Below are 15804 nucleotides of genomic sequence, written 5' to 3'. Positions count from 1 at the left end.
CCACCTTTGTAAACAACACTGGCTGTCAGAGAAGGGGACTCCTCTCTGTTGAGCAGATACTCTGTGTGCTGAATGTCCTGATTTCAACCTCTCCAGACCCCTGTCACCTCCTAGCCATCTGTCTCTCACCTGCCTCATTCCCCCCACCCCCACCCCCTGTCCTCAGGACTGTCAGGCTAGGCTCTTTTCATGTCCCCCAGAAGATTAGCACCTGGGAGGAAGCAGCTGGGGATCCGTGGTGACCCGCAGGTGTCGTTCCTTCTGTGAATGTGGAGGAATCCAGGCCCTTACCCTGGTTCTTTCATCCCCATGTGCAGAGAATGTGGTGTCACAGGTGCTGCCACAGGATCTGGACCCATTCTTTGCGGCCCCTGTAACTTACCAGTAATGTCAAGACAGACGTTTTCTGCCTCCTCGCAAAGTTACCCCTTGAAGACTCAGGAGTGTCCTGATGACGTGCTCTTCTACTGACATTTTGAGTTCTGCTTCTTAGGTTACATCAGAAGATGTGAATTCAAGTATCAAGACCTTTTTTTGTCCCAATGAGACCTACAATGACATGGCCACACTCTTCTTCAACCCCCAGGAGTCAGCCATCCTTCAACTCTTCCACCAGGAGAGTGAGTGTCTGTGCTGCAGCCTGTCCCCGGGCACATGGTTTCTTCTGCAGGGAATAAATGTCTATTATTCCTCTGTCCCTTTGTTACTTCTCAAAGACAGCCAAGCTTACCCTTAATTCTGAGCAGAAACAAGGCTTTTCCTTTGTAACAATCCCCCAGACGAAGGATTGGGGTTTCTGCCTCCAGTGTTGGGAGATGAACCATCTGGGGGAAAGAGGGACCTCACAGGAGCTGAGGGTCTGGTAGGTCTTGGCAGACACCTGGTAGTGGAACTCAGGTTGGTTTTTGCCTTGCAGGTACTTTCAGTCCCATCACCTTAGCCTTGTTCTTCGTCCTCTATTTCCTGCTTGCATGCTGGACGTACGGCATTTCTGTGCCAAGCGGACTTTTTGTGCCTTCTCTGCTGTGCGGAGCAGCTTTTGGACGTTTAGTTGCCAATGTCCTAAAAAGGTACAGTGGATGCCTCCGTGCATGCATGTGTACATAAGCACAAGTGTGCAAGATGTAGGCTTCTCCCACCATCTACGGATGTGCTTCTAAGCCTTGTCCTCGGTTCCTTTCTTCGCTAGCTACATTGGATTGGGCCACATCTATTCGGGGACTTTTGCCCTGATTGGTGCTGCGGCTTTCCTGGGTGGGGTCGTCCGCATGACCATCAGCCTCACAGTCATCCTGATCGAGTCCACCAACGAGATCACCTACGGGCTCCCCATTATGGTCACCCTGATGGTGAGCACCCCCCTTCTAGGCTCCTTTCACGTTCGGGGTGACATTCACCCATAAGTGCCTGTGTTCAGTCTTGGCTTTGCATTCCAGGTGGCCAAATGGACTGGGGACTTTTTCAACAAAGGCATCTATGATATCCATGTGGGCCTGCGAGGGGTGCCACTTCTGGAATGGGAGACAGAGGTGGAAATGGACAAGTAAGGCCACAATTTCTCTTCTTGTCCTCGCTTCAGAACTCATAAGCTCTAGAGCCGAAGGAATGTTTGTGTTAGGTTGGGAAATGGTTGGTTTTGAAATAATAGCGAGAGATTCCTGGATTGGAAGAAGGTACAACAGTCATTGGCAACAGGAAATTCCTTCACAAAGCAAGCACACTGGTTGCCGAGTGTGCCTGAGGAAGTTGAGCAGCTCTGAATGGCTGGGAGCACCAGGAGAGGGGAAGACAGTGGGAAAAAGAGGAGAATGTGGGTGGAGGCTGGGGGAGACAGGGGCCAGTGCTTTGTGGGTTTGTTTGGCTCCTATGGCATTCTGGTTAAGTATGACAGCTCTCCCAGAATGAGGTCTCCAGGTAAAGTTTGTGTTATGCTTGAATTTTTAACTTAGAGTATGCCAAGCCCAGGTGTGACAACTGGCCTGCTTCACGTGTGCCTAACAAAATGGCTTACTCTCAGCAGTGACTGTTCTGGGCAGAATCACCAGACAACCCATCAGTCCATAAATATTTGGGCTCTAGGTCCAGATATCTGCAAGGCCCTCACAGTCTAATTCAGGGCCTGCAAATGTTTTATGTAAAAACAAGGTGGGATATAGAGACCATGCAGTCTCTGCCACAATTGCTCAGCTCTGCCGGTGCAGCCACAGACAGGCATGTCACTGAGTGAGCGTGGTCAGATTTGACCAGTGGGCTGTAGTTTGCCGACCACTGGGCTAATGGGGAACTCCGTGTTTATATTTTTAATTCCCATGGTATAATTAGTAGCTCAGTTGAGGTAGGTGGGATGTGCCATGGAGTGCAGAGGAGGGAGTGATCAACCCTTGGCAGGCAGGTAGGTTTTATGGCGAGAGGACATCTGTATTGGGCTGAGGGAGGCGTAAAGGCTCACCTGTTTGACCACAAGGGAAGGGACAGCTGAGGCTTAGGGTCTCCTAGCTCAGGCTTAAAGACCAGTAGAGATGGTCCAGAAGAGGGCCCCAAGTGGTCAGGTAGTGCAGGGGAGCCAGCCCAGTGCCACGGCAGCTTCTTCCCAGGGAGCTGCGGGCTCTGCCTCCAGCTGCACAGCTGCCCCCTCCCTCCCCAGACTGAGAGCCAGCGACATCATGGAGCCCAACCTGACCTATGTCTACCCGCACACCCGCATCCAAAGCCTGGTCAGCATCCTGCGCACCACGGTGCATCACGCCTTCCCCGTGGTCACGGAGAACCGGGGCAACGAGAAGGAGTTCATGAAGGGCAACCAGCTTATCAGTAACAACATCAGATTCAAGGTAGGAAGATGGCCCCAGTGCAGAGGTGGGCAAGGAGACACGTGGTTCCTTCATGCTCCCAGTGGTCTAGTGTGTGCCACACACCTGTAGGTAGGTGGGAAATCGGCACACTCTTTCAGTAGCCATGGCAGTAAGCATAGGTTCGATGGTACCTGTAGACTGTACAGGCTGCAGGATGTGCACTCATTCATTCTGGCCTTAGCAAGAATTTTTTACAGCGGGCTTCGTTATTCATTATTTACTAAAATGCAAGTTGTATTAAGGGTTCTAGAGCTGCCAAAACCAGAAATGGACTCTGACCTACTTAAGCATGAAAAACAGATCAGCTGGAAGCACCAGACTGATGGGAAAGCTGAAGATGCAGGCTGGAGCGCTGTGGGGGTGCAGGCACCAGGGGCCAGCAGACACTCCCTAGGTTCCCAGGGGACTACTCTAGGTTCAGAATCCAGGGAGAGGAAGAGTCTGATGGCTTCACCTGGGTCGTGAGCCCACCCCTTGTCTTTGGTGGCTAGGGCTGGGGAGCATTAGTGGACAGTTCCACCAGGACGTGACACAGGAGAGGGACGATTCTCCCGTGGAGAATGGAAGTACTATTCCCAAATCAAAGGGGTAGGGCTGTTGGACCGGCAAAACCCAGGGGTCTACACCCAAGTCATGAGACTCCCAAGAGGCTTCTTTGAACTCTAAGACCCTGAGCATCTGAGAAGATTTCTTGCAATTCTTATGTCAGGATGTGCTTTTGACCCTCACTGTCAGCCAAATCCTTCAACCAAGTTGGTTCTGCTGTGTTGGTGCTCCCAAATGCAGCTCTCCATGCCTCCTGTCCACAGAAATCCAGCATCCTCACCCGAGCCGGCGAGCAGCGCAAACGGAGCCAGTCCATGAAGTCTTACCCATCGAGTGAGCTGCGGAACATGTGCGATGACCACATGGCCTCGGAGGAGCCGGCAGAGAAGGAGGACCTCCTCCAGCAGATGCTGGAGAGACGGTGAGCCGGGGGGTGGGGAGGGCCTGCCGCAGCCAGGCACACTCCTCCTCCACGAGGGGCACTGGTGCCTTCCTGGTTTCCGCTGGAGTCAGCCCTTTGCTCAGAGGGTATCACCTGGCTCCCGGCTTCATGGGAATTTGGGAGCATGCTGGGGATGTGGGCACGGAGTGATCCTGCTTAGGGTACACTAGGCAGTGTCTGGTTTTTGTGTAACAGATACACTCCCTACCCCAACCTCTACCCTGACCAGTCCCCGAGTGAAGACTGGACCATGGAGGAGCGCTTCCGCCCTTTGACCTTCCACGGCCTGATCCTTCGGTCACAGCTTGTCACCCTGCTCGTCCGAGGGGTTTGTTATTCTGAGAGTCAGTCAGTAAGTCTCTCATTGTTAGCACAATGAAGATATGTGGTGTATGGTAGGTACAGAGGAGGTAGGAACACATTCTCTGTGCTCCAGGAAGAGAAGAGAGGCACTTTCTTTCTGGGAGTTCATGTGCAAATAGGGGGCTGTTGAGAGGCGGTGTAGGGCTCCTGCAACCCCTGCTGCAGACAGTGTCTCCCTAGGAAGATGCTGAGTGAGGGATCCCATCAGTCAGTCTTTATTCTGTCTCTGGACCAGTTCTCCTGCATCCTCCTGCTTGCCTGTAGCCTTACAGTATTGGGACTTTACTAGAATTTTTATATTTTTATTTCTGATACAAATGAACCTTCTTATGTGCGTTATCAAAAAAAGTACCATTCTTTCTATGAAGTCTCCTGTAGTCTTTTTTCTCTCGTTTTGTTTCTGTGGTGATAAGCAGGAGGGGTGGGGTCTGTTGTTCAGGGTCGTGCCTGGCCACCTAGACCCACCCACCTCCACATACTTCATCTCTTGAAAAGGAAACTGAAAAGGTTGCCCAGAGACCCAGTTTCCAAACCGACTCTCCTGGTTGGGGTCTTCCCTGGGTGACTGGCCTGCAGTTAAAAGGAGGTGAAGCAGGAAGGGCCCAGGGTGGAGTGGCCAGGGCGGGGCTGGTCTGTGGGGAGGACCAGCCTGGCTGGAGCTGGGATAGAACATGGTGTACGTTGGGGGGGGGGGGGCGGGGGCGGTGAAAAAGCTGGAGGGAATGAAGTAGGCAGATCGTGGAAGGCCGGGTCTGAATGCAGAAACCAGCCACACCCCACCTGATAGAGTGACAGGGAGTTAGGGGGGTGGACAGCAGTGGCCAGCACTCGTGGTCCCACGCTCGACCTGCAAGCTGGGGTGCAGCCCACGTCCCAGGGAGGGTTGGCAGCAGTGGGCAGCCTGGGGGAAATCCAGAAGACTGGTGGTGGAGAATGAGTGACAAAGCTACTGTGGATGAGCAGTTTCCTCACTGGGATGTAAGAATGACGTGTTTCCATTTTACAGATGAAGAAAGGGAGGTTAAGAGAGGTTAGGAAACTTGGCCCGAGTTCACAGCTAGGAATTGGCCCAGAATTGGCTTTGGCTCAAGGTGTCTGCCCCAGAGCGCCTGCCGCCGGCCTCCGCCCCATGCCTTTCCATCACTGGGGCCGGGATGAGGGGATGCATTTGTAAAGGGAAATGGTCCTAAACGTGGCCTCAGCAGTCATCCCTCAGGTTACAAGGACCGTATCCTGGTTGGAATTGCAGAGTGCCAGCCAGCCGCGCCTCTCCTATGCCGAGATGGCTGAGGATTACCCGCGGTACCCGGATATCCATGACCTGGACCTGACACTGCTGAACCCCCGGATGATCGTGGTAAGAAGGACTGAGCTTTGGGACCAGGGAACCAGGAAAGGAGGCCAGTGGTGTTGAGCTGTCTGGGACACAGCTGCATCCTCTTCTGAGCTCTCCTGGCCATGCTGTTGGCACCCAATCCTGGGAGGGTCAAACCAGCCTTGAGTAACTTGAGTTTGTCTCTTCTCTGCAGGATGTCACCCCGTACATGAACCCTGCACCTTTTACTGTTTCACCCAATACCCACGTCTCCCAGGTCTTCAACCTCTTTAGGACGATGGGCTTGCGGCACTTGCCGGTGGTGAACGCCGTGGGAGAGGTGGGTCTTAATTTTGGGCAGAAAAAGGAAGATGTCTGTGTTCACAGCTCTGTCCCTCTGTTGTCCATCTACCAGCCTTCTAGAAAGCATCCTAACGGCAGTGCTGTTTCTGAGAAACATTAGGATCCCACTGGACAGTTTCTCAAGCTAGAACCTCCTCTGGGTCGCCCCATCCAAGAGCCAGGGAGGACGTGGGTGCAAGTGCAGAGGGGGCGGAGTGGTGCTGGGTCCTTCTGAAATCCTCTCCCCCTGGCTGGGCACTGCCCTGCCTGTCTCCCCCCTGGCTGGGTGCTGCCCTCTCTGTCTCCCTGCTGGTTGGGCGCCGCCCTCCCTGTCTTCCCCCTGGCTGGGCACCGCCCTGCCTGTCTCCCCTGGTTGGGCGCCGCCCTGCCTGTCTCCCCCCTGGTTGGGCACCGCCCTGCCTGTCTCCCCCCTGGTTGGGCGCCGCCCTGCCTGTCTTCCCCCTGGCTGGGCGCCGCCCTGCCTGTCTCCCCCCTGGTTGGGCGCCGCCCTGCCTGTCTCCCCCTGGCTGGGTGCCGCCCTGCCTGTCTCCCCCCTGGCTGGGTGCCGCCCTGCCTGTCTCTCCCTGGCTGGGTGCCGCCCTGCCTGTCTCCCCCCTGGTGGGGCTCTGCGCTCTGCTCTGCGTGTTTGTTGCCGTCTGTCTTTTGTTGACCAGCAGATGCCGCCAGTGCCCGCTGGCCTCGTGCTTCCCAGAAGCACCCGGGCTCCTCTGCTGTATTCTAAATGTTTTTCTTCACCCTTAGCCTGCTCCTCCTGGAGAAAGGCACCTGTTCTTTGCATTCCCCAGTTCCCCACCTGTTGGAGGAATCTGTGACATTAAATGAGAGATTTTCGAGCAAAATACTTGAAGGGTTTAAGAAGATATAAAACCTAGTAATTATTACTGCACATTTTTTCCATTTTTTCTTCTTTTTTTGAACTGTTTTTCCTATTACACAAATAACTGTTTTTTCTTTGTGGAAGAATGAGACTACAGATAGAGAAAGAGAAAAAACAAAAGTACCCAAAAACAAAAACAAAAATCAAACCTTTATCTGTCAGATCCATATTAACTTTACAAGTCATTTCAGTATTTTTTTCTATGCATCTAAAAATAGAGATTTTGTATATCAAGCTTTAACGAAAATGGATTCACTGTTCCTGCTGTTTAACAGCCTGATTGCTCACTTCCTATTCAGAAAATGATTTTCCATGGCAGAAAACACTCACCTGTGATATTATTTTAATGGCAATATAGCATTCCTTGGTGCAGCCTTACCATCACTTATTCAGTATTCTTTGACTGTTGGGCATTTAGGTAGTTAAATTTCACTTCAGTGATCACACTTTTGAGGGTTTTGATAACATATTGCCAAACAGCCCTCCAGGAGATCACACCTCTTTAAAATTAAGTAGCCCCATCAGCAGAACCCTGATGCAGCACAGATTGCTTTACGCAGCGTTGGTTGCAGCAAGTGCAGATGTGTTCCTTGAAAGATAACTGCCAGCTCCATTGATCGGTTCTGACTCAATTTGTAATGTGGCTTTGATGTCCCCAGCATCAGTGACGTAACTGCCATCTCCATGACCAGTTCTGACTCAATTTATAATGTGGTTTTGGTGTCTCCAGCATCAATGACAAATCTGAACCACCATAATGAATTCCAAGAAATGACTCTGTAGTTCTAATAGATGGTAATTATGAGATTTAACACACAACCTCCCAGAAGGCTTCAGGGGTTACGTGACGCCTTTTGCAACATACGTGAAGCAGGCTGGATGTGATGGGAACTGAGAAAGCTAGAGGGAACATGTGTGCCCTGTTTAAAGAGACAATGAAATGCAGGTTTTAGCTGTCCCAGCTGAAACCTTTTCTGGAGTTAGACGTTGTCCCCAGAGGCCTCCAGTTTATGGCCCTTAATTATTTGTTCATCTTTTCCTTATCCAGAGGCTAGGATGAGTATGCCCAGTCATTCTGTCTTCATTAAAAAGCAAGTATTGGACATTTATAAATGGATTTGGTCTCCCTCAGCTTACCATGGCCATTTGGGCAATTCTTTTTTTTTTTAATTACTTTTTAAATTTTTTTTTAAAATACCAAAAAGCACCAAACAAATGTAAACATTTGTAACTTTTGATCATTCCGTTCTACATATATAATCAGTAATTCACAATATCATCACATAGTTGCATATTCATCATCATGATCATTTCTTGGAACATTTGTATCTATCTATTCAGAAAAATAAATAAAAAGAAAACAAAAAAATTCATACATACCATACCCCTTACCCCTCCCTCTCACCAGTCACCAACATTTCACTCTAAATTTATTTTAACATTTGTTCCGCCTATTATTTATCTTTATTCCATATGTTTTACTCATCCGTTGATAAGGTAGATAAAAGGAGCATCAGACACAAGGTTTTCACAATCACACAGTCACACTGTGAAAGCTATATCATTATATAATCATCTGCAAGAAACATGGCTACTGGAACACAGCTCTACATTTTCAGGCAGTTCCCTCCAGCCTCTCCACTACATCTTGACTAACAAGGTGATATCTATTTAATGCATAAGAATAACCTCCAGGATAACCTCTCAACTCTGTTTGGAATCTCTCAGCCATTGACACTTTATTTTGTCTCATTTCACTCTTCCCTCCTTTGGTGGAGAAGGTTTTCTCAATCCCCTGATGCTGAGTCTCAGCTCATTCTAGGGTTTCTGTCCCACGTTGCCAGGGAGGTCCACACCCCTGGGAGTCATGTCCCACGTAGAGAGGGGGAGGGTGGTGAGACTGCTCATTGTGTTGGCTGGAGAGAGAGAGACCACATCTGAGCAACAAAAGAGGCTCTCTTGGGGGTGGGCAGTTCTTTTTTGCTCATGTTTTGCCAAAGCGTTTTATCCTGTGGGTGAGGGTGACTTGGGTCATTTTCTTCTCTCCCTAGATTGTTGGGATTATCACTCGGCACAACCTGACGTATGAGTTTCTGCAGGCCCGACTGAGGCAGCACTACCAGACCATCTGAGGCTGCCTGGGCCCCCCTGCTTCCCGTGCCAGCGGCCTCTGCCAGGGCTGCCTGTGGAGGCGGCTCACTGACACTCACCTGCACAGCCAGCTGGGGCCATTCCAGGGCACGAAAGGCTCCAGTCACTCTCTCACTTGGAAAGTCCAGAATCATTGAATGCTTTGCTGGTCAGAGACTGGGGAGATGGTATTGAACCAGAAATATCAATAGTTTGGACTCTTCTGACTTTCTCAGCAAGCATCTTCCTGTTTCTGCCCCCTGTGTTCCTACCTTCCAGTGTTGGTATAGGCACCCCCGCTAGTGCCTGGACCAGAGGTGGACGTCAGCCCTAACCCACGGAGTGACATTCAAAGCAGTTTTCTGTGCCCCCCCTTTGTTGCTTTCTTAGAGAACCCAGCTGTTGCCTTAAACCATGGGAGGGACTTTGGCCGAGGCAAACTCTGGGGGGATGCCAGCTGCAAAAGGCAGCTCATTACTAAATTTAGGAACTGGGCACTGAGAGAACCATCCGTGTTTCAGGAAGGCCTTCCTTCACTGAGGTGCTTAACTCAGCACCTCCTCTGATTCATTTTAGGGAAAGGTTCTGCTTCCTGGGTGGGAGCAGGTCCCCTCACCTGCTCCTGTGGTTTGAATCTCCTTAGAACCAGCACCCGCCAGAAGCACAAATGTTAAATTCCGGTAATAGTATGAATGAAACATTTCACAGTAGGGTCAGAAGTGTGTCTATCCTTAACATTTCTTTGCAGTTTGCAAATTACTCGTGGCCTCCTAGTCACCCATTTTCAGCCTGATTTGTCCCTGGTCCTTTTCACCTCCATGAATTACTAAACTTCCCTAAATTTTATCTGTGTCTTCCTGGGAAAGCAGCCACAGCCCAGAGGATTTTGGTATCACCCCCCAAGGTTAATGAAAAGCATGGCAGGCCCCCCCTATGTAAAACTGCTTCACTTAGCTTAGGGAAAGGGTACTGTTGTTTATAAGATGGAAAGGAATAAACTTCTGAGCCAGTGACCACTGAAAGGTACCTTTAAAGCCAGAGTGTTAGGAAAAAGCGGTTTATTGGAGGAAGAGGCTGTCAGCCTTTCATAAATTTCCCTCCGCTTCCTGCTGGTTGCCACCATCCCTAACTTCCTGAGGGGTCAGAAATGGGGACTTCTGGAGGGTCTGCTGTTCTGCAGGATAAAGATTCCCTCTACCAGCACATGCCCCAGGAGTTCAGCGTGAGACATAGGAAACCCTTCTCATTTCTTCCCATGACCCCCTTTCTCCAGGCTGGGTAAAATTGGCCCCCTCTGAATAGGCACCCAAAGTGAACATTTAAGTATCAGACATTTGCACCTCCTCTTCTGCTCTCTCCGCTGCATCTTGGTCCCATCAAGCAGTCCTGTGGCAGATTTGCTTTGGGACTCAACGTGACATTCATTTGCATTTAGATTTTTTAAAACATCGGTGCCTGGCTCTGGTGACACTGTCCTCTAACCCTCAGCCGTGAGCTGACTTCCTTTGCAGAGTCTGCCTTTTGAGCTGAGGATGGATGTTAGTCTTTGCCATTTGAGGTCTCTGGCTCAGCATACTCAAGAGAATAATTGTCCTTAAATGAGAAAGTTCCTACAGGGTCTTTTTCAACTGCCTGGGAGACCACCTTCATTCTGTCCCATTTTCTTATCTCTTTGACAAAAATTATATAACTTCTAAATTTCTTAGCTTCCTTGGATGCACATGATTTGGGAAATAATGCTTCCACTAAATAGTTCAGAAAGTCACAAGGACCAAAAGAGGTAAAGCCCTCTCAGGGTGATTGTGTTGGGCTAGCTGCCCCTGTTTCTTCATGGGGCTATCGAGGTTTACCATAAAGTTTCTTCCTTTTCTTAAGAAGGAAACAGTTGCCTGAGTCAGGAGAAGAGCATGCAGCCTGCCCCAGAAGCTCAGTCCTCCCCTTTCCACCTCTTACCCTGGCAGAATTGAGGGCCTGCGAGGGGCCTGCTGGTCTGCAGAGGCGGGGGTTGTTGGAATGCGTCCCTCGGGCACCTCGTGTTATATTTAAGTCACCAGATATTTTGTTCCCGTCAGTTTAGCCTAGAGATAGACAATAGAATGCCAGGGCCCTCCACCCCCTGCACCCACTGGGTGGCCCAGGTCCTCGGGAAGGGCACTTTCAGTTTCCTTCCCGCCTCTGTTCACATCTGCCCTTTCCAGATAAGCCCAAAGATGACCATTTCTCCACTTGTAACTAAATGGCAAGCTTTGCTCCTTTGATTTCTGTCAATTAAAAACCAGCATTTTCAACATCTTACCTATCACCCAGCCCCAGAGAGTTAAGACTTCCATCGTCCTCAGTAACATTTCAAAATTAAATGTTTAATTTAATTTTAAAACAAAAACACAGAGGGGGGTTGGGGTTAGTCAGGAGTGCGTTTCTGTGTTCCGTCCCCAGCTTGCTTTCTCATGTCTCACCCCACCCCACCCCCCACCAGCCGAGGCACCTGCTGAGGGGACACAAGAGCCTGCTGTGTGAGCTGCTTTAACAGTTCCTGGCTGGAATGGGCAATTGGCTTGCTTGACCAGCTGACCAGATCGCATTTCCGAGGCAGAATTGTGCAGTGACCCGGTCCTTGCCAGCGGGAGCGCCTCCACAAGGACCGGAAGCCCCCTTGTGGGTCCCAGCAGTATTGGGGGGCAGTGTCACCCCACGGCGCCTGCGGACAGCCGCAGCCTCCTGTTTTCTGTTTGTGCTGTTTGTTTGTACAATAATGTTAGCTAATTCCTCTGTGTATATAAATTGTATTTTTTTTTAATTTGTGAAAGTCTATTTTTATTTGAACTTTTGGAACTTGGAAGTTCTCATTGTAACTGTAACACATCAGAATAAATATCTTCATCCATCCCCTTTAGGCTTCTGTCTCCACCGAGTTCTTTCTTTAGAGTGGTTCTTGACTTTTCATTTATTCCCTCTCCTAATTGCAAAACTAGGAAGTACTTTCACAGTCTCAATTCTCTCCTTACATAGCTCTGCCAGCATGACTTCAATTCACCCATCTATATTAGACAACAGCCTTATTGAAAACAAAGTCCTGTGCGTCCCAGCAAAAACCAGGTTACCACTGTTCTGGTTCTCCCCTCAGAGTAACCCAACTACATCTTGTTTTTGTATCCTTTCCTCCTACAAAATCCACCTATTCCTTCCAGCTGCTGCTTTCCGTACAGTAGGTGGAGAATCCATTTATATTCCTGACAGTGTGTATTTAGGAATTTGCCCACAGATTCTGCTGAGATCCAACCAGAAGAAATAAAATTGATGCCAGGTCTGTAGATATTCAGACCTTGCAGCTGGCTTCTGTCAGTGCCATCTGTCATTGCCTTTTGTTCACTTGCTTTTGGTTTTTCAAGAAATGTGTCTGTCTCTGTCTCTATTTGATCTGCCTTGTCACCCTTCCTCAAGTAGTGGGAGCAGTCTCAGATCCAGGCTCCACCTCCTGTCCCCAGGTGGCCTCCAAGCCCCAGGGGGCATCTTCTGGGTTTTAATTTGGCTCTTTAAGTTGATTCCAATGAGAACCCACTGTGCTCTATGATACCCTGGAGTTCAACCGCCTGTAGGGACTCACATTCCCCAGGGCCAGACCTCAGGGACCAGAATTTAAATGAAAGCTTTTTTTCTGACTCTTTCCCCCTTGTCCCGTTAGTCATTTTCTGCTTCTTGGTTTCCTGCCTTTCGATGATTGAAGTCTAAATAAGGAACATTTTTTAATTGGAAGTAGTTAGATTCATTTAGAGCTCTCCCTCCCACCCTACTCCCTAACCAACAATTCTACAAGGAGCAAATTGTTACTTTATTTCCCCTTTCCCCAATTTCTGTATAATACCAAGACAATTTCACCAATATTTATCCAGCATCAACTGCTATGTGCTGCAGAAGGGGCCATTTACCCTCAAGGAGCTTGCAATCCAGAAATATAGATGCACAGAATTGGGTACCACAGCAAATTGTCCTAATAGTTAACATGCAGAAGACTGCCCAGGGAGAAAGGAAGATTAACTTTTGGGACACATGGTATCAGGGAAGGCTTCAAGGAAGAAGTGGCATTTGCAATGAGCCTAGAAGAATGAGTAGCATATCCTCAGGAGGACCGGGTAAAGGGCATTTCAGGTGGAAGAAACAGTATAAACAAGGGCATGGAAAAGGGAAGCGGGAGTGTTGGAGGAGTGTGGTAGAACCTAAGGGGGAGAGTAGGGTGTTGGGGGTAGAGGATGGGAAAATAGTATACTATCCCTGTTTCAGAACTTAACTGCCTGGCATTTTCTAAGGATAACGCCCTTTCAGAAGCAGATAAAAAGAAGCTGTGTCTTCTCCAGCAGCTCTCACATTCTCGGTAAAATCTTCAAGTCCAGGCACCTCGGACATGAATTAGGGAAAAATGGCTATTTTTTAGACACGTGTGTTGTACCTAAAAGGCATATAAACCTGCGATTGTCAGCAGAGCAAGCATTTCTTTCTCCACTTTGCTCAACTTTTAAACATAGCACCACTCTGCCTAGTTGTTGTCGTTTTTGTTTTTTTTTTTTCAGAACTAAATGTGCAACTCACTCAGGTACATTCTCAAAATGCATCAGAAAATTTAGTTTTATAAATGTCTTTAAAAAAATATCTATAAAGGCCTATGGAGTAAAAACTGTCAATTGAGTACAAACTACTTTAGATGTAACCAGAGAAGCAGCCCAGATGCTTTCAAGTTTCTTTTCAATTAATGGCTTCCCTAGACATAAGCAAATCTGAATCAAAATAAGAGCTCTTAAGATCTCCCGGGTTTTTTTCAGGACTCTTGACTGGGGCTGAGCAGAAGCAGTGCAGGTTGAAAACTGCAGTTTGAGGCAAAAAGGAAAAACGAGGAAAAGAAGAAGGGATAAAGGGAGAAATAGATGGAGAAAGGAATAAACAGGGCATTCTCTCTAACAAGGAATATCGGGTTGAATTCTCTCCCCCGGAAACAAATCACACCAACTCAAGCCTTTGCCTTCTGTCCATGGTGCTGAAGTTTATTCATTTTCAAACTGCTTTCAGTAACAGGTGAGAATTTACCCTAAAATTTAATGCATGGGTGGGAGACACAGGATGCCACAATTAAACTGTTTTTATCTAAAGTTAGCATAAAAATGCAAGAAATGTTGACAGGAAGCTGCAGCTTGAATAAAGTGCTCATCACAACTCAACTTGACAGTGAGATGGGACAAGGTTGCATGAGAGACCCAGGGATGAAGGTCTCTCTCTCAGTGTGCAGGGGCCTGGCCCACCTTTTCCTCCCTGGCTGTTATCTTCGGTACTAAAAAGAGAACAGAGAAACAAAAGTTTGGCTTGGTGACCTGGCTTTCCTGGAAAAGTCGATCTAAGATGACTGTGCTAACTCACTTAACTTGACCCCTGACCATCTACTCCCCACTTGCCCCCAACTCCCAGACTGATGACCCTTTGCGTTTCATGATTGGTACACAGTCTACTCATGAGAAGTCAATGAAGGCAAACTTTGTCAATTTCATTTGCTATTTCGTGTTCTTGCATTTCTAAGGGAGGTTCCCCTTTCCCCAATACATGAACTACCAACGAGCAGTTCACAATGCTTGCCTTGTGAACATTTCAATTTCCCAGTGTGAGTGAAAGTAGCTTTTTGTTTACACTTTATCAGCACGCTGTAGCTGAGGATGCTGGCATCATCCTGAGACTCATGGGTCACCCATCAAATCAGAGCAGAAAACTCAAATGGAACAAACTTCTACACTGGTTCCTTTCCTGCTGAAGTTTCCCCCAATGGTGTTCTTTGACAAGGTGTGAGCCTCAAAAAAGCTATAATTTCTCTCCTCCCTATCCCATTCCCATGTCCCACTCCACTTACCCGGAAGCTATTGCACCCCAGTCCACTCTGGGCTCCAATCCTGTCCATCCTGCCCCCAAAGCAGCTGGATCTCCGCAGGCTCCGAGGGGCAGTGAGCAGAGCCCTCAGCTTGTTTTTCAGGAGGGCAGATCTTTCAGAGGAGTCCCACGGGCCCCGCCCGAGGGCTCCCCCATCTCGTTGGGCTGAGCTGAACTCTCCGGTCCAAGGAGGCACCTCAGGGAGCGGATTGAGAGCTGCACCAGCCTCATCATTCTGATCACTTAGTACTTGTGGGGGCACAACTTCATCTTCTAAAGGCATCTTCTCCTCCAAACGGTCCAGCAAATTCTTTACAAAGGGAAAATACAGGGAGAGAACTCACTGACTTGGAGAAAATCAACAAGAACAACCCAGTATCAGAAACCCCCCTGGTCCAAAACTGTGCCCCTCTCTTGACCCTACCTTGAAATCCATCAGGTCTGCATTGGACACAGGATTGTACACAGGGTTAGCTCTGGTTTGATCTGGAATCTGAAATGCCAGAAAGAAGAGGAAGCCCACAGAGATGGTAGGGAAGAAGCCCATGCTGGAGTGGGTCAGTGACCTGATAATGGCTGCCTCTTCTATCTCTTCTCTTCTTCCCTTGTTCGTCCTTCGTTTGTCTCTGTCTCCCAGCTGCCCTGTGCCTCCTCTTTTTATAGCCCCTCCTTCCAGCTCTCTGAGTGCACAAGAGAGATGGAACCCTCCCCATTCCATCACTTGCAGCGATAAAGCAGCTGAGTGAGGAGCCAGCAGAAGATGCCCTTTTAAAGTTATCAGTCCAGCAGAGCTTGTCACAGCCCTCAACCTTGAGCAGCCCCTACAACCTCCCAGACCCTCAGCTGCAAGAGCCACATTCTTGTTGATTTGCCTCAAGAGGTTCCCACTTCAAAGGTGTGAGAAGAGCAAAAAAGAATCTTTGGCTATCTCACACCGATGCCTCAGGGTTCTTTCTCTTGGGCAAGGGGACCCATGCGGGGAAGCAGTGGGTGAGGATTGGCCAGCACCCAGCTT

The 15804-nt window shown here is 49.0% G+C and overlaps 2 protein-coding genes across 5 annotated transcripts in view; one reads left to right on the top strand and one right to left on the bottom strand.

Moving 5' to 3' along the window:
- Positions 1–11781, top strand: part of CLCN6 (chloride voltage-gated channel 6) — a 71435-nt gene extending 59654 nt beyond the window's left edge. For 2 of the 4 annotated variants that reach the window (XM_077151298.1, XM_077151297.1), the window contains 10 exons: positions 494–620; positions 917–1070; positions 1190–1349; positions 1437–1543; positions 2645–2831; positions 3662–3819; positions 4036–4192; positions 5453–5560; positions 5733–5858; positions 8810–11781. In XM_077151298.1, the coding sequence (XP_077007413.1) occupies positions 494–620; positions 917–1070; positions 1190–1349; positions 1437–1543; positions 2645–2831; positions 3662–3819; positions 4036–4192; positions 5453–5560; positions 5733–5858; positions 8810–8890 (1365 nt within the window). In that variant the 3' untranslated portion in view covers positions 8891–11781. Of the gene's footprint in view, positions 1–493; positions 621–916; positions 1071–1189; positions 1350–1436; positions 1544–2644; positions 2832–3661; positions 3820–4035; positions 4228–5452; positions 5561–5732; positions 5859–8809 lie in introns of those variants that run through there. The other 2 variants (XR_013171281.1, XM_077151299.1) reach the window with 2 other exon arrangements.
- Positions 11782–14193: 2412 nt separating this feature from the next.
- NPPA (natriuretic peptide A) lies at positions 14194–15402 on the bottom strand. Its single transcript, XM_077130820.1, has 3 exons — positions 15214–15402; positions 14773–15099; positions 14194–14205 (listed from the first exon to the last, which is right to left on the bottom strand). Exons 1-3 carry the CDS (start codon positions 15334–15336, stop codon positions 14194–14196), a joined length of 462 nt encoding a protein of 153 aa, XP_076986935.1. The 5' UTR covers positions 15337–15402.
- Positions 15403–15804: the final 402 nt, after the last annotated feature.

The sequence above is a fragment of the Tamandua tetradactyla genome, chromosome 2, assembly GCF_023851605.1.
Source record: "Tamandua tetradactyla isolate mTamTet1 chromosome 2, mTamTet1.pri, whole genome shotgun sequence".
NCBI lineage: Eukaryota > Metazoa > Chordata > Mammalia > Pilosa > Myrmecophagidae > Tamandua > Tamandua tetradactyla.
The sequence above is the reverse complement of the archived record's forward strand: the minus strand, read 5'-3'. Positions and strand labels throughout refer to the sequence as shown.

Coding starts and splice junctions, on each gene's coding strand:
- NPPA (XM_077130820.1), bottom strand. CDS start 15,336: ATGGGCTTCTTCCCTACCATCTCTGTGGGCTTCCTCTTCTTTCTGGCA. Junction 15,100..15,213: donor CAGACCTGATGGATTTCAAG/GTAGGGTCAAGA, acceptor CCCTTTGTAAAG/AATTTGCTGGACCGTTTGGA.